General features: G+C 30.5%; 2 protein-coding genes across 6 annotated transcripts; one reads left to right on the plus strand and one right to left on the minus strand.

The window, feature by feature from the left end:
* Positions 1-3,377: 3,377 nt before the first annotated feature.
* LOC106790177 lies at positions 3,378-7,364 on the minus strand. 2 transcript variants are annotated; one of them, XM_014754917.1, is made up of 5 exons: positions 7,133-7,364; positions 6,781-6,852; positions 4,040-4,162; positions 3,783-3,884; positions 3,520-3,702 (listed from the first exon to the last, which is right to left on the minus strand). In XM_014754917.1, the coding sequence occupies exons 2-5, from the start codon at positions 6,850-6,852 to the stop codon at positions 3,625-3,627; spliced, it is 375 nt and encodes a 124-aa protein (XP_014610403.1). In that variant the 5' UTR covers positions 7,133-7,364; the 3' UTR covers positions 3,520-3,624. The 2 variants fall into 2 exon arrangements, with proteins under 2 accessions (XP_014610404.1, XP_014610403.1); XM_014754918.1 differs by lacking the exons at positions 6,781-6,852; positions 7,133-7,364 and adding an exon at positions 4,346-4,407 and having other exon boundaries at positions 3,378-3,702.
* LOC106790175 lies at positions 3,844-20,711 on the plus strand. Of its 4 annotated transcripts, none has more exons than XM_014754916.1 (4): positions 3,844-3,865; positions 17,712-18,045; positions 19,211-19,348; positions 19,814-20,711. In XM_014754916.1, the coding sequence occupies exons 2-4, from the start codon at positions 17,764-17,766 to the stop codon at positions 20,333-20,335; spliced, it is 942 nt and encodes a 313-aa protein (XP_014610402.1). In that variant the 5' UTR covers positions 3,844-3,865; positions 17,712-17,763; the 3' UTR covers positions 20,336-20,711. The 4 variants fall into 4 exon arrangements, with proteins under 4 accessions (XP_014610402.1, XP_014610400.1, XP_014610399.1 ...); XM_014754914.1 differs by lacking the exon at positions 3,844-3,865 and adding an exon at positions 12,629-12,727; XM_014754913.1 differs by lacking the exon at positions 3,844-3,865 and adding an exon at positions 12,633-12,882.
* The last annotated feature ends 1,128 nt before the right edge of the window (positions 20,712-21,839 follow it).

Consider the following 21,839-nt stretch of genomic DNA (forward strand, 5'->3'; position numbering starts at 1 on the left):
GTCAGAAGACTGCGCTCTGGAAGTGGAAAAGCCAGCAACAGGAGCGTTGTTGCGCTTGGCCCACCGTTGGGTCTGGTCGAGCTTTCTACCATCGAGGATAAAATCGTGGTGGAGGGGAACAACTCGGACTTCCATTGGCGTCCTCTTACTCCTTCTCAATTGACGTTCTATTCCGTTCCACTCTTCTTTACTCTTACTTCTATTCCTCCAATGGCGTAGAATCTTATTATTACATTTATGAAGTTCCTTGACTGTATTGGAAAGGCAAACTCCTTTCTTCGATTCCGAGTCGAGTACACCTGCGTCGCTACTTTACGAACGAATCATAATCCACCCACTACTTTTAATCTAGAATGAATATATCATGATATATATATATATTCTACTAGATTTAACGTTCATTCGGTGACATTCGAATGCAAATCATCAAAAATAATAATGGAGACTATTTAGAAAAATAACAGAGATGTATGATTACTTTACTTAATAAATGAGTAATATTAAATTTGTTAAAAAGATCATCGAATTAATTTTACTACAATAATATATTAGATTAATTAATGAATTATTTTATTACGATTAATTTAATTAATTATATTTCGATAAACGAAAGAAACTCAAGTTTAACTGCAGGGATAAGAAGAATGGATGAGATATAGAGCAAACCACACAGGGCAGATTTCCCATTCCTCCCCCATTCCCCCCCCCCACTCACATACGAATAAACTCTTATAATAATGTACGTTATAATCGTATCGTCGAATATCTATCGAAACAAAGTGAAAGTGGAACGCGTGCTCTCTCGACAAAAGGACGTGCTAGAGCTCGCCTTGCAAACGACATGTGCGGGGGCCACTTTGCCGATATTTTCATACGATCGATAGCCATCTTGATAGTTACTTACTTACGTTGAGAATCGTTAAAATTTGAAAATTGATTATTAGATTCTAAGTACTTGATTGATCCAATTTTTTGTTTCTTATTTTCATTTAATATTGATAATAATAGCAATCAAATCAAATTTATTATCTGATGCGCGTTTTATTTTAAAAATAGTATTTATTGTATTGAGAATTATAGTTATATATTATATAAGGAATAGTATTTTATGTTATATAAGATGTTACCAATAACTAAAGTCAAATTATAATTTCATTTCTTTTATAGATAGAATAAAATTTGTTATTGTTTGATAAATTTTATCATCAAGTTATGCGAATTATTGCAAAAATTAACATAAATCATATAAAAATAATCTATATCTAAGAATTCATAACGATAATCAAGACATTTACTATCTTGTTCAAAAAGAATCTTTTTTGTTTTTCTTATTTATTTAATACTACCAAGTTTCTTCATGAGTTCCTATACGTCTATTGATCTTTCGATAAGGGATCGTCAAGAATTCCGCACAGTTCTGAATACACACGCCCCTGATATTTGCAAATGTGACGTGCAACAAGAAAATCAAAGAGAGAGAGAGAGACATTAAAAAAGAAGCACTCTTCTCCCTCTTTCTTTCTTTCTTTCTCTTGATACGCATTGTTTTTCTCCTATTTCGCGATACGATCTACCCGCAAAACCTCTCTCTCTCTCTCTCTCTCTTATGATTTCTTATTAGAATGGAAAAAAAGGAATGACGAAAGCAAGGTAAAAGGTGACTTAGATGCTCTCTCTCTTTCTAGTAACTTGGCCTTCACTATTGCGTGCTTTTACCTATGCTAAAAAGATTTAGAAAAAAGAAAAAAAGAAAAAAGACGTAATTTTGCGTTCATCTGCCAGGATTGTAAATATCAAATAATGACTTTCTAACGTTAAACAAATGTTTGATCTTTTCGCGTTATCTTTTAAGATTGTTAATATTGATTGTGGAATAATAGGGTGGTAGTCTGAACTTAATAAGAATTTCGAGTGAATTTAAATAAAGTTCAGAGATGTTCGAAAGTTTGTGTGTTTATTATTCGTTTTATATTATTATCTATATCTGTAAATTTATATATTATTTTTATAATATTATTTATAATTGAGAATCTTTCACAAATGATGTCATTTACGATGTAACTTAGTCGATAGACAAGCCATAAAGTACGCCCACAGTCCTGTTTATTCTCAGTTATATTATACAAGGTATTCCAACATGTTTCTATTAAACTTTCTAGGTGCAGTTTTATGATTAAACACACTCTAAAGAAATCATTTGTAATTCACTGAGAGCGCTGAAATGTAAGTTTAGTCTATAATTGAATTATTCGAACAATTGATGTAATAATTAAATTTTTTCGGATATTAGTATTAAATTGTGTAAAAGGTTTCTTCGTAATTTCAATGCTAAAACTGAGACAAGTTCTTTTTTTCGTATTTTGGATCAAGTCATCTCCAAATAATTTAAAATTATTTTGTAATCAACGCTTAGTTTCTTATCGATATCATGACTACTAATCTATGGAAACTATCCTAGAACACCTTATATATTCAAAGACGACTCTCGATTAAATTCTCTCATAACGGATACAGGTGCGTGCAAACATCTCGATAACTTTAATCTCTTGACGAGTATCGATGATCGTCTTTCTTTATTTTTATTATTATTTATCTACGAGTAGTATCTGTTATTTAAAATACGGATGGGCACATAATATAATAATTATTCAAATGTCATATGCGAGATATTATCAGTTCAGGAAGCTTCACTGTTTTTTGTTATTTTTTTTCTGTTTTTAATGGCTTGTTATGCATCGCCTTAGGCCGATTGTTATAAAATTTATCAAGAAAATGCATCAAAAAAAGAAAAAAATCACTCCGATTTCCATTTCATCCTGTTTTGACATTAATATATGTCTCTTTAACGATGCTGTCGTCCTTGGAATACTAAAAATGAACTTATTGAAAACGGAAGTAACATCTTTACGATCGAGAATGTTGAGAACGTATTCTGGAATACGATTAATCTTAATTTACAATAAAAATGTGTTATTCGAATAATCGAATGTATGAAATTCGATTGGAAAAGTGTAACAACACCTGCATCAAAGTTTCGATTGCGGTGAGAGAATCAGCTGTTCGTTCCTCGAGACTGTTCACTTTCTATTATCCAATCGTGCCAAGAAATCGCTGAAGTTCGATTCTGTTAGTAGGCGACTCCACCTTTCATGGTGAGATGAGAAATTCTCTGTGTAGTACTTTAAATTGACACTTAAATTACAAAAATTGAAAAATTGGAATCTTGACAAAAAGAAAACACACACACACACACATATGCATGTTAATTAAAATAAAACTTATATTATTATATCTAAAAAAGTCAGTAAAGAAAATGATTGTTTGTAAAAATATTAAAACGTTATTATAGTTTTAATATACACATTGGAAAAGAAATATTTTCAATTTTAATCAGTTTATCTATGTTCGATTAAAATCATCGTTGGACAGTAGTACATGGGGTAAAAAAGAGAAATTCTATAACACACGTCGGTAAGTTAGATAGTTGTAATACAATAACTTGTATAAAATAATGCCGACTGTATTATTGTTCTATTGTTGTATTGAGTTTATAGAAAAAGATTTTTTTTATTAATATACACTCTTATTGCTATATATATACGGGTGTCAAATTCTTTGACAATATTAAATCCTGTTTCCATTGACGTCTCTGTAGAGGTCATCGTTTATGCCATAAAGTCTTGGCGAATCGTTACAGTCGACCTGTAAGAACAAAAAAGATAGGACCAAAATATTTTCTTTTTATTATTTAATTAATGAATTTTGTATATTTATTAATTTACCTTGAACCACCAATCACAGACTCGTGCCGTTTGACTAAATACTGTGCCATTAGGACAAAGGAAGCTGAATTGTCGACCGTTTGGTAAGCACCAATGCCATACCTACAAAAAAAGAAAACAAATTAAAAATAATCTAATATTTATAAATAATGTAATTATAAGAAATTACGATGCACACACACACACACACATACACACCAGTTTTTCTCTTTTTGAGATGAGGGTTATTTGTAGAAATGATAATTTTGTATACTAACCTGACATCTTGCTTCTGGATCCGCATAATATCCAGGTAACTTTCCTCCACAGGTAAAAGTTAGTCCAAATGGTACGGAATTGTAGATGGGATAATCGACACCAGGTGTGTAACCATCGACTTGCTAAAAATTTAATACGATTATTCATCTCAAATTTCATCACACACACAAATACACACAGAAACACATCTTCCGTTATGTTTTATAAGTAGCTTCCTATAAAAATATTTTAATATCTTCTTTATGTTCGTAAAAAAGAAAGGATTTAATTAATCTTTTAATAAGTACACGCGCGCGTACACATACCATTAATTTGTAAGAAGACATATTTTCAAAATTCCTCTCTCACATAATTTCGTTAGTTAAATTCGTAATAATGACGAGAAGAGGTGTGGTAAAAAAAAAAAACACACACACACACACACAGGTAGCCTCATAAGAAGGATTGCATCATTATCATTCTTTCGAAACGCAACGTCCAACGTATTTACTTTCGCTGCATATCATCGTCATTGATGAAGGAACCTGTGGATCTTTGAAGAGATTCAAGACGAGAATAATGCACGGCTATAAATCGCATTTCCTCTATTATCTCGACGATACTCGAAAAGATAAAAGGTGAGAGGTAGGGAAAATAAAGATAAAAATATAGAGAGAGAGAAAGAGAGAGAGAGAGAAAGAAGATGTTAAAGCGAGAGGGTGAGCTAATTAACTAATTTTTCGCAATCGACTCGAGAAGAAGAGATCATTGCGACACGTCACGGCGTATCGGAGTTAGTTCAATGTATACACATGCCAACAGCTTGACCGGAAGTCGGATTACATTGTTCTTTGCGAACGGATGCACATCTCCATGCCCCTTTGTATTCGAGTTCTTGTTTACTGTTTACCGGTTACGAGCTCGTGCTCGCGTGCGAATGAGTACCCCCATTGCTCCAGCTTCTTCTATTATCTTCTTTTCCAATTGAAACTCGAGAGAAGAGAAGATATCATCGTGTTTTTCGCTATGACAGCTGAACTGGTCAAGGTTGTATATAGGTATTTAATTGAAATCCAACAAATTTAGTATTATTATATTTTTTGGATTTTTATCTTGGATTTTTAGCACCATTTTTCGAAATTCGATACTTTTTTCATACGCTTTCGTATGATCGTTTATACATCAGTGATGTCATAGAAATATTTATACACATTCCAAATGTAAATTTTAAATTATTGATATTTACTTGTAATGCAAAACTTTTAAATTCTTAAACATACAAACTTATTTTCAGATTATTAAATTCTTTTAATTGATATAAATTTGATTGCAAAAGAATATTTTATTATTAAAGAAATGTGATTTTACTTGAATGATCAAAACTTTGTCTAACAAGGGTATTTGTATCTACGTAAGATATTATAGAAATACAATGATTATTTTTTTGTAAGTGGTACTAGCATCTTATAATGCTTTTGAGATGATTAAGCATATTTGATAAGACAAACTTTTTTTATCAGTTATATACAGTTTTAATTTTCTTATAATCAAATGCTCTTTTGTGTAATAAAATTAATATTAATTTCAAAATTGGGGAATAATCCTAAAGTATGTTTTTGTGTATAAGAATTTAAAAATATTGTATTACAAAAAAATATTGATTGTTTTAAATTGACAATAGTGGTACAAATACTCCTATGACTCACTCTATATCAGAACGGTGATTCTCTTTGTAATCTCATTCGCGATCTTCTCAAATTCGTGCCTCCTCTCAATGTGGTCCTCGCATCCGGTGAAATTTTCTGCGTTCACGCATCGAGATCCACGCGACGTTTTAGCCTTCACACTTCATGGATTTAGTTGTTCGTGTTTACAATGGGAGTCCCTATTTATCTCAACTTTCCGTACAATTTTGCAACAACTCATTCGGTAATATAACGTCGTTCAATTTTCAAACGAAATTTTCTCTTTTCTTTTTTTTTCATGTTCTATTTTTTTGTTAATAACTTATTTGCACGGCTGATGATTTTTAAATGACTTTTCGTTGTTCGTATTATATTCTCTCTAAAGTCGAGTCGTATATACAATTTCTATTTTAGCATATCAATTTTATTCCGGAAACGGAAATTACTTGCGCCCTAAAATCTAATATATATGCAAATCCGTTATACGTATAAGTCGTATGTTATGTTTTGTTTTGTTTTTTTTTTAAATAAAAGTAGAACAAATATTAGAACGAAATGTTATCGAGCCACGAGTAAGACATTTGTTTTTTTTTTAATGAATTTTATTCACAGTTACCTCAAAGATTCTGAATACCCCTAACAAGACACGGTTCTTTCTAGAAAGCACCTCTTCACGTAAGAAGAATTAATTATTGAATTACTTAATGTTGCCAACCGAAAGGAAGATGCGTGCGAGATACCGCTTACTCGCTCACTGTCATTGTTGCATAGCGAGTCGTGAGAAGACGCGATGAAAATAATAATTTTGCGCTTTAAATATAATAGGTTGCTTTCGCAAATGAGATTCCGTTCCCTTTCTATGACAAGCGCGGGCCTGACAAATTACGTAACTAGCGATCGTTTCTTTTTCTTTTTTTTTTTATTTTCTTTTCAGATTCCACCGTTCCGCGAGAATTCGTTGCGACGACGCGTGAGACGGAGACGCATCCAATGTCTGTCTGTTTGTCTGTCTGTCCTGTGGTTAACTGTTTATTATTTCATCTAATCATTTTCTTTTCTTTTAATAATTTACTTACCGCCATCGTCCGATAAAACAAGATAGTCGTAAGCAGCGTGATCGCAGCGAAAACTTGATATCTCGAAATCATCTATAATTAATCAAATAATTTAACTGGATATTGTGAGTTAAATAAAAATATAAAAAAAAAAGAAATAATATATTATAACTATACAGAGAAGAAAAATAGAAAGAAACACACGCACACAAAATGAAACTTGATACAAAACGAAATAGTTTTTGCTATATATAAAGACGACTTAATGGTTCCGAGTTAAAATGAATATGCGATTCATTTTGAAACGATGTAAGACGAATAAAGCGTAAAGGGTTATAAACGTCAAAGTATAAAAAACAAATGGCCGACGAACCGTTTCGGAAAAATCCTATCTCTCCTTGGAGTCCTTAATATCCTTCCACGTGGCTGGCATTTATCTTGGCGCGATTTGTTTTTCGATTGGCTGCTTTGCGCCACACTGGACTTTTCTCTCTTTCTCTCTCTCTCTCTCTTTCTTTTTTTCTCTTTTTCTCTCTTTCTCTCTCTCTCTCCCTCTTTCTTTTTCGTTTCACCAATAACGAATTTGAAGACGACGCTATAACTTCAAAGTGTCTTCCTCAAAGAACAGAACCACGAAGTGGTGGTATATATATGGCTTTAGAGATCGAGAATAAAGAAAAAGGGGGGGTTCTTGAGAGCCCCTCTTTCATGGGGCTCCCACAAGTCGGACGAACGAAGGAAGAGAAGATCCCAGGAGGGAGGTTGGAGAGAGGAATATAGAGGAATCCCTCCTGCGGAGCAACAGATTCTTTTATTACGTAATTACCTCGTGTTCTTACACCCGTGAAAACGCGAGTCTCCTACAACCTCCCAGCCTCCCTTCCCCTACCCCATCATCCTCCTTATATCCTTCCACCTACTCCTCTTCCTGACCACTCAGAATCCTCAAGTTTTCTCGATACGGAAATTACATTCAGCCGGTACACCTCTGTTGTTCTTTCATTATTTTTCATCGTTTTCATTAAATCATTCTATTATTTTTTCTTCATTACTTTTAACGATTTATTTCTTCATTTAAAAGTAACCGCATAATGGTGTAAGAATGTATTTTAGACAAATATAGGTGAAATGATCTAATGTCAGTGTAATCGTTAATTATTACGAGATTATGATTTGTCTTGAACACCATTCAACTTACGATTGATCATTTTCTTTATATTTATCGTATATTTTAAGTATTTTATTTATTACTTTCAACACAGATCTCTTGCGTTTACGCCATTGTCATAAATATTACAAAGAATTATGCGTATAATAAAGAGAGAAGATCGTTTAAATCGTTCGTATATTTCTTTCTATTATTAGAGATGGAACGAATAAATAAAAGGATACGGAAGAAAAACGGATAAGCGATGATTTATCTTGAACGAACGTTTTCGCGCTTGGATTATCGGATTCTCAGGAAACATTCATAATAATGTGTTTGATCTACTACCCTTTATCGCTGCTCCTTCTCCACCTTTTCTTTATTCTTCTTCATTATTTTTTATTCTTGTGAATATTAAATCCGTTCGTATAGTATGTACTTATTTAGTTACGTAATCATAAAACCCGATCTCGGAGGCGTTAAAATGGCGCGAGTCTTAAACGAACCCCGCCGAGTTTCTCATCATTTAAAAGGATCGATTGTTAATTCAATGCTGCTTAATCAACGACTACTATGTTATTTTCTTTTTTCTTTTTCCTATCTTACGAAGAATACGAGAACAGTCATTTCCTTCCATCAGATACGCGAACGTCTAGTTAATTAGTTTTTTTTTTCTTTCGGATTAATCGACGAAATGGAAAATACTAGGAGATATAAGAGGAGAGAGTGGGGGTAAATACTCATCCCTCTGAAACGGATCCTTCTCAAGATCCAAGGTCGTAAGAGGAAAAAAGCCAACCTATAATACGATCGTATGTGTAGTAAGTATATTTATCAGCATTAAAACTTAGCCAAGCGAGAAACAAAAGGCTCGATCGTATCCTTCCCTCACTCTCTCTCTCTCTCTCTCTCTCCTTTTTTTTTATTTTTCGTCGTCCTTCAAACTCTCGAAATGATCTGCGTCCTCGCGTGACCGATGGCCCATTTCTTTTTTTCTTTTTCTCTTCATAACAGAAGCTTCCTCTACTTGTTTTATTCTTTTGGAATATATAAAAATCATGAAAATATAATAAATGTAAAATAAAAAATATCTGATATTGAAATATATACGCGAGCAACCTTGGTCTTTTATTTTATACATATTTGTGTGTTAGTATATTATATTTCTAATTTCTTATTATGAAATACTTAGAAGAGAGTAGTTTTGAGAGGATGACCGTTATGGCGCTCTCACGAAGAGATTTCTATGTTATATTTAACTCATAACAAGACGATTACTCCAGTTAAGCCGAAGTATAACAAACGTGAGAAATCATTTCGAGATCTATCTAATAATAATATTAATAGATTCGGCAGTTACTCAATATCCTGTTTAACATCGAGTTAGAAACGTCATACGTTATTTACATAAAACATATATTTTTACACAACGAACAACTTTTCACATATTATTCTCTTGTTTTCTTTTTGTTTTTATTTTTGTATTAAAGAAAATGATAAAAAAGGTTAAATCGAAGAACAGTCATTGCTAAGAATTATCAAATGTGTTTATTTGCGTAACAAACAAGTCAGGATTTTCGAAGTACGATTCGTATCAATTTAAAGATGTTTAATTGTACCTCTTTCGAGTCTTACCAGTTTGACGTGCAAATTGGTATGGAATGTAGACAGTAAACGTCAATGCTACGTGATCGTACACCTAAGTAATATGTATACTTTTCATTTCTAGATATCTCATAGTATTCAAATTGTCGGTACATTTTGCAATCTATTTTTGTAACTATACGTTTTGAATTAAAACGATAGGAGCGACAGGAAGGATGAACGAATAGTTCAAAGATTTAATGAAATTATCTTGGGTGCCGTCTAATTAGATTTATCGAGGCAATTGCAAAATGCAAAGTTCTTCAAGCCGTGAGAAGGTCCGCTTTATTATTTGTGCGATTTAAGCGAATACCGAGGTTAAATTTATAACTGAGGTGGTGGTGGGCTAGATGAAAATGTCGGAGGGTAAAACCGTGTTTCCGTCTTTCAAAAGATAATTATCACAGTCGAGTTAGTCTATTTCGTTAGAAAGTATATACCACGGTGTCTAATGCAAATTTTTCATTTCTTTTTCTTTTTTTTTTACGCAATATTTCGTTTACAAAGTTGCCTTCGTTGTTAAAATAAAATGAAAGATAATGAGAGTGTCGTTAATAGAAATTTTGTTGAAGAATTTTAAATACTTATAAAAATCATATGAATAAGATAATAGATATAGATTAATTTGAAGAAATTTCATTCTATCTAGGCTCTTCCGATTAAATTATCTGTTTCACGAGAGACACGTTACGTGGCACTTCTCGCACATTATCTTCGTCAGTTATAAGCTCTGCAATTTCATAATCAGCCAACTTCCGAGCATCATCTTTTCTACTATCCTACCTCTTGCGAACAGAGAAACGAGACTTATTCTCACGTATTTTGTGATTGTACAAATGAAGACATTTTAAAGATTAATGAATGAATAATCATTAAATTCAGGATTTTTCGAAAAATCAGCCAAGATAGTCATTTTTATTTATCTTTTAAACATTCTAATTGAATTTATTTATGCATAATATCTACGACTGTGTAAGAATCAAAATTTTCGAAAGTGCAATTTATGTACAAGTATACTTATTTATTTTATTATAAAAAGGAATAACTCTGAATAGATCTTATTTAGCACGTAAGAAACATGTTTTAAAAAATTCCACCCTAGTCTTGATTATCCATCGAATCTCGATTTATTCGCATCGTTTGTTCTTCGATCAAGCTGCTTAATCAAAATTCTGCTGTAATTGAAAATGGCGATGGAACTTTCCAACGGCTCGATGTGGACGTGTACGTCGCATCGTTGTGCGTTGAGTGGTTTAAAAATAAATTTCTTTAGTTCAAAGTGTAAATAAAGATAATCCAAGAATAACAAGATTAATTAGTAACATGTTATGCGATATTTAGAATTCATTTAAATTTCGATGCTATTAAAAAATTATTAATAGTATCTACTTTTTTAAAAATATATTCACTTATAGGAAAATATTGTTCAAAGGGCTTATTGTGTGTCTTATCTGTGAGCCCTTCGAAAAAATTCGAATGTTCGTTATTATCGCAAATTTTCAAGATACGTATCCGTGATGTATGATGAAAGAGATACGGCACGAAGAGAAAAGTTATACGTTCTAAAAGTGATATAATATTAAATTACAATGTGTCAAGACTCTCTGTGACAAGAAGAGTCAACGTTTATGTTCCCTCGCGATCTAATTCACGAAGGCAATTTACTTCGCTACGATATGCTCGTAATAACTCGATTGTTCGGCTTTTGTTTCGTTTTAGGGGCGAGCATCGTCAACGTACACGCGTTGCGTCGCGTCGTTTAATCTTACATAAGAAATATAAGTTGTGTGTGACAATATCATTTTGTACATCTACAGTGAGAAACTGACATGAAATATTCGAATAACTTTCCTTAGACTATTTTTTAGGACTAATTTCAAACATTTGGAATATTTTGAAATAATGAATTTTAGATGTCAAGAAATTTGTTTGTTTTATGAAATATGTAAAGAATTATACTTAATTGTTTTATACTTTTTTTGTAATTATAAAAAAAAAATATATGAACTTTTTTTTGTAGATTTTAATATTATCTATGTTAAGCTTAAAACTCTCTATTACCTATATAATTTTTTAAATAAATATAATTCGCATTAGGAGTAAATTATTTTAATGATACATTTATTATAAATTGTAAATATATATTTCATCAGGCACATTAATTTCTTTATAAACTTGAAGATTTCACAGTTGTTTGTTAAGTGTCTAATAAATTATTCCATATAAAAAATTGTTGGAATATTTCTGTGATTAATTGTATGTATATCGCGTGTAATAAAAAAGACACGTTGAATTATGCAAACGATAACACTGGCGGTAACAATTAAAACGAATCTCAGGAAATGTTGCTCTGTCTTGTAATAATGGCTTGGTATTAATAAGGCTTACATAAAAAGTATCTTCCTTTGATAATAATTATATTTTGGTTTTCCTATGAGCGTAAAAGCGACTATGAAGAAATGACATGTCCTGAAGAACTTTCTTTCTTTATACGATGACGACAATGCAATAAGTATATAAAGCATGGAAGTCAATGAGATTTATTATTTCATTTCTTCTCGTTTAGTAGTGATAAATCTAACGCTAGAAAACTAAATGCAGAAATAAATATTATAAGAATTATATTATTATTCGTAATTATATTCATAAGAGTTTTAGATTTGTTTGATAGAAAATTCATATATAATAATTTATATAGATTACCTAGAAATTTATCATAAATATTTATATTAAAGAAATGATTTACATTATAATATAACGAATGGATGAATATTTTTATAAAAAAGCACAAAACAAAAAAGACAAAGTATATAAAAGTTATTAACGATATAGTTAAGAATATAAAAAAGAAATATTTGAATATCAGAACACAAATAATCTGTGCTTTTATTAGAACACATGAGAATTTTATCGATGTACACCGTATCGGATACTGCAAATACAAACGTTGTAGCGTTTGTTCTCACGCATGTATGTACTTACACGCAGAGAGAGAGAGAGAGAGAGAGAGGGGAAACATAAAAATCAAGGTGTATCGATACAGAGGCGGTAACAAAATAGGTAACGGAGAATCGCGTCGTTCGGTTTTATCAGTTCGAGCAAGTTGAACGGTGTGCCAGAGAGTCTCAGGTCTGCCCCACATTTTCAGTCACTCGCACGCGACAGCGCATACCGCAGGTGCGAGTTGATCGTTCGCGAATCCTAGATAGATTGGCTTTTACAATTTTTTCTAATCTCGTCAGGTGATATCAATCGTTTTTACTTCGGTTCGAAATAAAAACGCGAAGTATTAATCGTTCGACAATAATTTGAAGTAAAATACGCTTTCGTTGGTGGGTTTAATAATATAATTAAATAATTACTTATTTTTTTCGGACACCCTTTTATTTTTTTATTCAAGAGTGTAATAATATTAAAATAATTTATTTTTGTGATAGAATTCTTCAATGATAAAATTGAAAATAAAGTTTATCATAATCTTACATAAATATGTGCACGTATATATAACACTATGTATCTAATATACGACTAGTTGCTTAGAAAGCGAAGATTCAACAAGTTAGATGTCTAACCTTGAACTTTCTAGTGTTTGTTTCTTCGAAAAAAAAGAAAAAGAAAAAAAAAGATCTTTTTGTCGTCGTGGCGTTGCATTTCACGAAGCGTAACGTCCTTGTGGACATCGCGACGTTAGTTAGTCATAGAATCCTAGATCCTTATATTCGTAGATTGTCTTTAATGCATTCTGGATGGGACCTCTGTTAAAAGTACTTTTCTCTTCAACGTTCTTCTTTCATCTTGTGAAAGCAGCGTCGTTTCGACGCGACCGTTTTTCGGGCCATCAATTTGTATGTTTTCTATGTACGTATTTAATATGTGTTCGTTTGTGTAGTAAGAGTGTGACCGGTTTTCTATACGTACCTTTCTACGAGAATAAATTTCTAATTAGACATTAAGAAATGTTGATAAGTTTTACATTTTTTTGTTCAAAATCGTTCATTGTCAATATAATATATAGATATATGAATAAATCAGTAACGTTGAATAGTGTCAATTCTATCTTGAAAATTTCATGAAAAAAATGTAAAATGTTGTGTCAAGATTTCAACGTAAGTCACACTCATGTTAGTTATCATCGAATGTTTATCCGAGATAAACTTTGATATCGTTATTGCGATTCAAAGGCTTAAGTTAGAATTATCTACGCGTTATCGTTCCAACGTTCATCGTTGATTTTATATGATATATCATTTTTTACTTAAATTCGTGGAAGAATCGAAGTTACTTAACGTTAACTTTCATTATTCTATGATATTACGATTATATTTTATACGTAAGGTATATCTATTATTTTATTAAACGGTAACGTCATTTTCTTCATCGATTCAAATTCACGAGGGATCGTCCAGCATTGGAATTTTGTTTCGAATGGATGTGACACGCATCGTTTCAGATCTAGCGTGACACAATCTAACGACTTCCGGTCTGACATTCACGAGCATTTCCGGTCTCTTTGCTACCCTTCCGTAGGCTCCAAATGAAAAGGGAAATCATTTGCCTTCGTGATGTCTGTTATAAATCAGACTTGACAATGGTGATACAAACAAAGTTCCACGCTTCGTGAATCTCGCCTTTTCCTGTCCATGTTGTATTAAATTTTATATCGTAACGTATCGATTCGCCTACGTCAATATTTGTTTGCCAAATAATTTTGACAAGAATCGTAATAATTTTTACCTGTTATTACTATGCAATAACATTTTGTTGGATTCAAGATTTTTTATTTACAAGTGAAATATTTTTTTATCGATCGTTTTATTATAGGAAATACATTTATTAATTATATAATAATTAATTTTTATAAAATAATTTATCGTAATCTGGATTTTTTTTATATGAAATGAATTATTTGATGTCAATGCTGTGTTTATTATTATATCTATTTATAGTACGATATTAATCATACTATTTTCAAACGTATATTTCTCTATATTAAATTGTAAAAACGTGCTTCTCGGAAATATTCTTCCAAGCTTAGCACAAATACTTCGTTATATCGGTATTTTCTTACAGAGTACGATATCTTCGTTGAAACGTAACGGAAGTTCCTAACGGAAAACTATAATAACGAGCAGCCACTATCATCTATCGCTCCGTTTTATCCTTACTATCACCGTTACGCTTCATTTTACCTTCATCTCTTTCTTTCTTCATCATATTCCTACGTATTAATTATCTATCAAAATATGTGATAAGCTCTATCGAAAAATTACGTTGAATCGAACAATCATTTTCCGATACATTCCAAATTCTAATTTCGAAATAACAAAATTTTATTAGTTTCAATTAGTTTGATTATCTTTTAATCATTAAAATTGTGTTTAACGTTTAGATTTACGAATTGGCGATTCGATTTGAAAATATTCTAATTGTGACGTTGTATATGTCGCAACGTTTGTTCGCATTTTATCTATTCTAATTGGTTGTAACTGGCTGGCAGGTGTATTTGTGAAACATATTGTGTATTCTGAAAACAAACTAAAGTTTTATTTACGTGGATCTAAATATTATATCATATTATTAATGTGATCAAATTTTTAAATCATTTTTTATCACTCATATACATGCATTATTTTTTTCACAACTGCACTTTCATCATTTTATTTGCGATAAAAATATAATCGTGAATATATAGTTTATCTCGAATTATTTATCTTTTTTTCTCTGACATTTTTTTATTAAATTTAATCACAACGATAATACTTCGCGTAATAAAATCATTTTTCGATATAGTATTTCATAATAGGAATATGAATCAATTAACGCGAAAATAATTGTATAGTTTTATAAAAGAATAATACCAATAATAACTTACTTTTTCTAATGAGTAGAAAACACACACACATTAAATTATTCATTTTATTATTTCGAAATGTTTATATTTTTACTCTCTATAATTTATATTAGATCTTTAATAAGTATAATTACAATTTTTTTCTTTTGCTATAATATTTTGTATATTTGAAATATATATATAATTATTAATTAATAAATGAAATATATGAAATATTTCACATTTATATTTAATTCGCAAAGTTCAATTATAGTGGTTCTTCGTTATTGGCTCGTTTTCGTCTCAGGTGTTCCATTTGAATTTTTTTTATTGATGAACTAAGTTTGCTTTGACTGTTTCGATGCACTGTAACCAAATACGATGCACAACAACACACACAAGTGTGGTTATTTAACGTATTCGGACGTAACCCTAACGTAACCGACGGAATACGTTAATGAATCCTTCCTCACCTGACGATCGGTCACCTGACTCACTTCCTGTAAACTTGAAAGAGTGCACACACGTTCCCTCCTTGCTGTTTCCGCTTATCGAACGTCGAATATCCGCTGATCTTCTTTTGTTCTTTAGTTCGTTAAAAATTATTATTTAAATTATTTTTACACATTTTTATAATTAGATACAAAATAATTTAGGAAGTTTATTATTATTATTATTAATTTTCTTCTCTTATCTCGATAATTGTAATATTTTATATAAAGTCAAGAAAGTTGCTAATATGATTATGTCAACTATTTGATTTATAATTAATATTTATGACACCACGTAGTTGAATTATAAAGAAATCACAAATATAGATCGATTTTTTTAATTATGTAAATATATATTATTATTATATAAAAGTCTTTTTTAATCTGTTGTTTGTAATTCCTCAAAAAATCCTACTATTTTTGTTTAATTCTAATAAAATGTTGTATAAATAATTCGCATGCATCTCTAATATGATCGACTTCATAATTTCCTTTCCTCTCTCTCATTTCGTATTCACGTCAGTTACATACAACAACCTTTTTTCTATCTTTCACTTGTTTATAATCTAATAACTTACTTTATAGTTAATATTTTCGCAAGTTAAGTAACCATAACTTTCCATTGGATCATAAATAGCAATTATATAAAATTTCATTTTGATTGAGGAAAAATAATAGGAGTTTTTCAAATATATTACAAGCTCACAGAAGGTTCTTATATTAACATTGTTTACGAAAGTTGTTAATTTGAGAAATTCATGTGTATTGTGCGTTAATTTGGATTAGGTAGGGCAAGATAATGGCCTTGCAATTAGATTGATTTGATATCATTTACGATGTACTTATATACTTAAGGAAATGCAACGATCGTTGTTGCGATTGAGAACAACGAAGGCGCAAGGTGCAACACGTGCCGCTCAACAGCTGTTTTCCGGTGTAATTCAGAAACGTTGAGTCTTATTTTTATTTTCATGCTTGGATACATTAGAAGATGATAGTAATAATGATCGACGATGTGGAGTGAATCTCACGTTTTATTTTTCTTTTACATTTATTATTTACAAACTCTTTAATACTAATTGAAGGCTTTTCTAAACCCCTTCGCACATATGTGATCTTTTTCATTTGGTTAACCAATAGAATGATGGATTATTGAAAAATACGTTCAACATTTTTAATACCTGAAATTTCGACGTTTGAATTGAATAAAATTATTTGCTTCGAAATTATTTCTATGAATTTGTTGAACAATTTCGTTTTTATATCTAAAAATAATTATTAAATATATTTAAATATATACAGAGTACATTCGAAACCTTTTCGTATGCTTTTAAAAATAGAATAATATTTCATTTGAACACTTTGCAGAGCACGCGAATTGTGCGTGCCTACTATTGGTGCTGCTATTGCACTTTTTCCGCGAACGTGTAGAAACTTTCTTTAATTTAAATTTCTATAAAATATAAGAGCTGCTTCAAATAATAAAATATATAATAAATATTTCACATTATATAATTTATATATAAAATACTATAAAGTAACAATATATGTTATATATATATACACTTTAGTTTCTTTATGAAATTTGGTAAAATTTAAACAGATGAATTTATGCAATCTAATATCATCAAATGCACAAATATTAGGATTCTGTTAATTTGTTTTTTCTTAACAAAGAGTAATCTATAAAAATCCAACAAAATTTTTCGGTCAACGAAATACAACAATAAATAATAATTTTAGTATAAATTTATTTATAATATTATATTTTAATGATAAAAATAATATACTTGTATATATTAAACATTTCCTTAATTCGTCGTATACACAAAAATTTCAGATAGAAAAGTAGATGAGATCTAGGAAAATATTAACAAAAGTAAAGCTTCAATATGGAAGACGACGACTTTGGGTTTACCAAAAGGGACAATAGAGCCCTAGTGAAGGTTTTAACCGTTGAAAAAGAAGGAGGACAAATACAAGAGGAGAAAGAGCTGTCTTCAGCGCCGACGAGGGCTGTGGCTGCCAGTGGAAGCGGTGGAAACAACGTTCCTGACCGTTCTAAGACCGCCCCCTCGTCAGTCCCAAACAACACGCCGAACATACCGAACGTCGTCGAGTATCATCTCAAAGTCAAACCTTCTTCTAAATCTTACAAACTCGAAGAACAATCTGTAAGTTAATTAACTTATATTTCATTTTAATTTATCTACAAAAACAAATCCATTATTTTTTATTTCTACTTTAGTATCCTTAAAAACCATGCATTTAATAATATTAAATTAGATTGAAAACAATATAAATTTAATCTATTAAGAAATCTTACAATTATATATGTATAACATCCCTACGAACTTGAAGAACAATCTGTAAGTTAATTAACTTATATTTCATTTTAATTTATCTAAAAACAAATCCATTATTTTTTATTTCTACTTTAGTATCCTTAAAACCCATGCATTTAATAATATTAAATTATATTGAAAACAATATAAATTTAATCTATTAAGAAATCTTAGAATTATATATATATTACATCCCTACGAATAAACGAAGAGTAATTAACGTTATCTGATTATAATTAGGTTAATATGAATTTCATTGAATATTATTACAAGTACCACGTGAACGTTCCCTGTCAGTTTATATTTTCATTTCATATTTACCTTCTTGTCAGTGAAAACGTGGTTAATCATACTAACGTATGTTACTTGAGTTCATTTAACACGCATGGTTTGTTTATCGTCGATTGGTAACGCATTATTTCCTATTATGCCAACCAATTTCGCTTTTTATGAGTTGTTTTTATACTTTCAGTAGACGTCAGTTAACTTTTATTACCGTTATTAAGTTTATTTCCTATTGTGTTTCGGTTATACATTTGTAAACGTATTTACACTAATGTATATTTACATGTATGCATAAATCTTATTACATTACCGCGTGCATACAATGAATCTATATTATTTTTATGTTCTATTTAATTATTACAGTTGTATCATTTCGAAATAATACAATCGTTCATAAAAATTATTTAGAAAATCTAAATAAATAGTATTTATGTTAAATTTGTAATAATCGGCAAGTTCCGCTGGTTTATAGATCTATTAAAAAATTTCATTCATGCAAAAATTTAATAAAGAATTGAAAGTTGTATTAGAGCTAGCACTTAAAGGAAATCGTTATCAGATTTCAGATGAATTTCTTAGATTTTCTAGCTTTGGAAATGTAATTTTTTCTATTTTTCTCTAATTATAAATGTGAACACACATTTTGATAAGATAATATAGATATATATTTAATCTCACACAATACGTAATTAAAATGTATTATTTATAGAAAAATAATCGTACAGAAGAAATGAAGAATTTGTCATCATCGACGGAAAAGAAGAAAGACCTGATAACAAAATTATCTCGTCTGTCGATCGACAATAATGTGTTCGAGGGGTCGACTGATTTGCCGCAGGTGTTTCAGGTACGGTTTAAGGCAAATACTTTAGAATGTTCGTTCGAAAGTACCTGCAGGTACGTGTTAGGTACAATTTCCTGTCTACCTGTTCTCTCGAGACTTCCATGACCATGTTTCTTTCATATATGTATATACCCACATATATCTAATATTCGTTCGCATACTTGTTTGTAATACCTCATCTGGTAAATAGGTGTCAACAAGCGTATTTACGTTGATATTCTAGTCCCATTAAAGAAAAAACAAGATTGATCTACCTGTATCGGTACCGATCCGATACGCTGCGCGCGTTTGTATGGGATTTTTATTGGTTGAGATAAATCGCGTGTTAGTAGCTTAAAACATTTAAAAAATATTATGACGTAATAAACGTACATAGAGATAAATCCTTGATCAGTTTATATTATATTTTGTGAAAAGGAACGTTTGTTTTGTCTAGGACAAAAGTAACTGAGTCAGAGATGTTTACAGGTCAAATATTTAGGATCCCACGATGCAAGGGGCCTCTGGGGCATAAAACATACCAGACAACCGGTCGATAACATGGTGACTTCGGCTAAAGCTTTACCGACCAATACGATGCTGCCTTTGATCAAACTAGTTGTCTCTCAAGAAGGTGTAGCACTTTTACCGCTCGACAAAAGGAAGCAGGAAACAAATTCATCGAGAATGTACGCGATCGAGAATATTTCTTATGGTGTACAAGATCTCGTTTATACCAGGGTATTCTCAATGATCGTTGTACGTGAAACGGACAATTTTCGAAGGGTTTCACCTTTCGAGTGTCATGGCTTTGTTTGCGAATCGAAACATCATGCCAGACAACTCACCTATGCACTCGCAACTGCATTTGAGATTTATTCGAGAAACGTTAAAATTCAGGACAAAGCTAATTCCGAAAATGTGGTCAGTAATACCAAGAAAAGGTTCGCCATTGATCTACGAAGTCCTGAAGAAATCGAAGCCGATCTTTGTATGGATTCGGAAGCGTGAATGATTTTATTTCTCGTTAATTAATCTTGTAATTTAAACGAACATTTCTTTTTTTTTTTTTTGTCGACATTTCTTTCGTTCAAATGTAATATGTGTAATTATGTTATTTAATGATACAAAAATTACATTTCGAACGATTTGAAAGATTTCTATGTTAATTTCGCGAAGAACATTTCTGTCGAGAACGTTGCATTTTATAAGAAACAGAATGATACAGGGTTACGACAATAGAAAATTGTTTCTATGCACAATTAATGAAAAATATCTATCTAGTGTATTATAGATTTTTGGCTTTATAGCATAATTCCTACAGAGTAAATTATTTCGAATGTTTATATACTTGTGTATATATTTTACTTAATTAAAAAAAAAAAAAGAAAAACAACACAATATAAACATATGCCAGGTACCAGCGCGTTGAAGGAGACAAACGATTCATATTATTAATATATTAAGTATATTCTATATTTTATAAGAACTAGTTATTATATAGAGGAAATACGGGTTTCGTGTATAAAAGTTGTTCAAATTTTATATAAGAAATAATTGTAATGCATTTTGTACATATATATATATATATATATATGTATATATAATGTTTTCTTTCCGTTTAATTTGAAGATCAACAATAGTGTAATTATGGAAGTGAACGTTCCAGCACCTTATTGCAATTATAATGATTTTCGAATGAAACGAAAAGATATTTTGATTTATTTCTTTTTGGTAAATATGAAAATGCAGATTATTGTGTGTTTAATCATTTTTATTGGCTTTACAAAGAAAGGTTGGGCATTGCCTATCCATAACATGATGGCTAGCTATCCAAAGATACTGAATAGAAGAAAAGAAACATATAGTCAGCGAAGGTAGTCGTCTATGACTTACCGAAACGATTTTTAGGATTTTGCGACAAAAGTGTGTAATAATGATCGCGTCTAAAAAATGAAAAACAATAATAATAATAAAAAAAAATAGTTTGGAATTATTTCTAGCCGCTTTGTGTGTTGAATATATTTTTACTTTTTCATTGTATAATAAGTTTTTTAATTATTCTTCGAGTAGTTTTCTTTTTAATCGAGTCTTATTTTATTTTATGATTTAATAATGTTTTAGAGCAAAGATTGGATGTACAATAAATAATATTTCCAGTATTTTTTCTACATAAGAAATTAGGAGACTAATATATCTTGCCGATACTATTTTTTAATCATTTATTCTCTACGTTTATTTAGATTTAATTATATTTATATATATTTAGTTATTTAAGTTTGAAAACCAATATCGATACATATCAATGATCACATATTTGTGTGTTTGAAATAACACTGTATTTAATATTACGATAATGGTATTTAATATTTCTATTTAGTTTCTCTTATTTTCGTTGTATTTCTAATTAGTTTTACACTAGATGCGATAAGTCACTTTTTTAGTAACATTATTTTTTCCATTATTGTGTTTAGTATGTATTATATTTAAATTATGTATTATAAAACACATTTTG

Source organism: Polistes canadensis, unplaced genomic scaffold (assembly GCF_001313835.1).
Source record: "Polistes canadensis isolate GaletaPanama2010 unplaced genomic scaffold, ASM131383v1 scaffold_219, whole genome shotgun sequence".
NCBI lineage: Eukaryota > Metazoa > Arthropoda > Insecta > Hymenoptera > Vespidae > Polistes > Polistes canadensis.

What these genes read in the sequence shown, in the direction of transcription:
- LOC106790177 (XM_014754917.1), bottom strand. Translation starts at nt 6,852, where the DNA reads ATGATTTCGAGATATCAAGTTTTCGCTGCGATCACGCTGCTTACGACT. An exon ending in TGTTTTATCGGACGATGGCG is followed by an intron (nt 4,163 to 6,780) that starts GTAAGTAAATTA and finishes TTAAATTTTTAG; the next exon opens with CAAGTCGATGGTTACACACC. An exon ending in ATCCAGAAGCAAGATGTCAG is followed by an intron (nt 3,885 to 4,039) that starts GTTAGTATACAA and finishes CTTTTTTTGTAG; the next exon opens with GTATGGCATTGGTGCTTACC.
- LOC106790175 (XM_014754916.1), top strand. Translation starts at nt 17,764, where the DNA reads ATGGAAGACGACGACTTTGGGTTTACCAAAAGGGACAATAGAGCCCTA. An exon ending in ACAAACTCGAAGAACAATCT is followed by an intron (nt 18,046 to 19,210) that starts GTAAGTTAATTA and finishes TATTATTTATAG; the next exon opens with AAAAATAATCGTACAGAAGA. An exon ending in ATTTGCCGCAGGTGTTTCAG is followed by an intron (nt 19,349 to 19,813) that starts GTACGGTTTAAG and finishes AGATGTTTACAG; the next exon opens with GTCAAATATTTAGGATCCCA.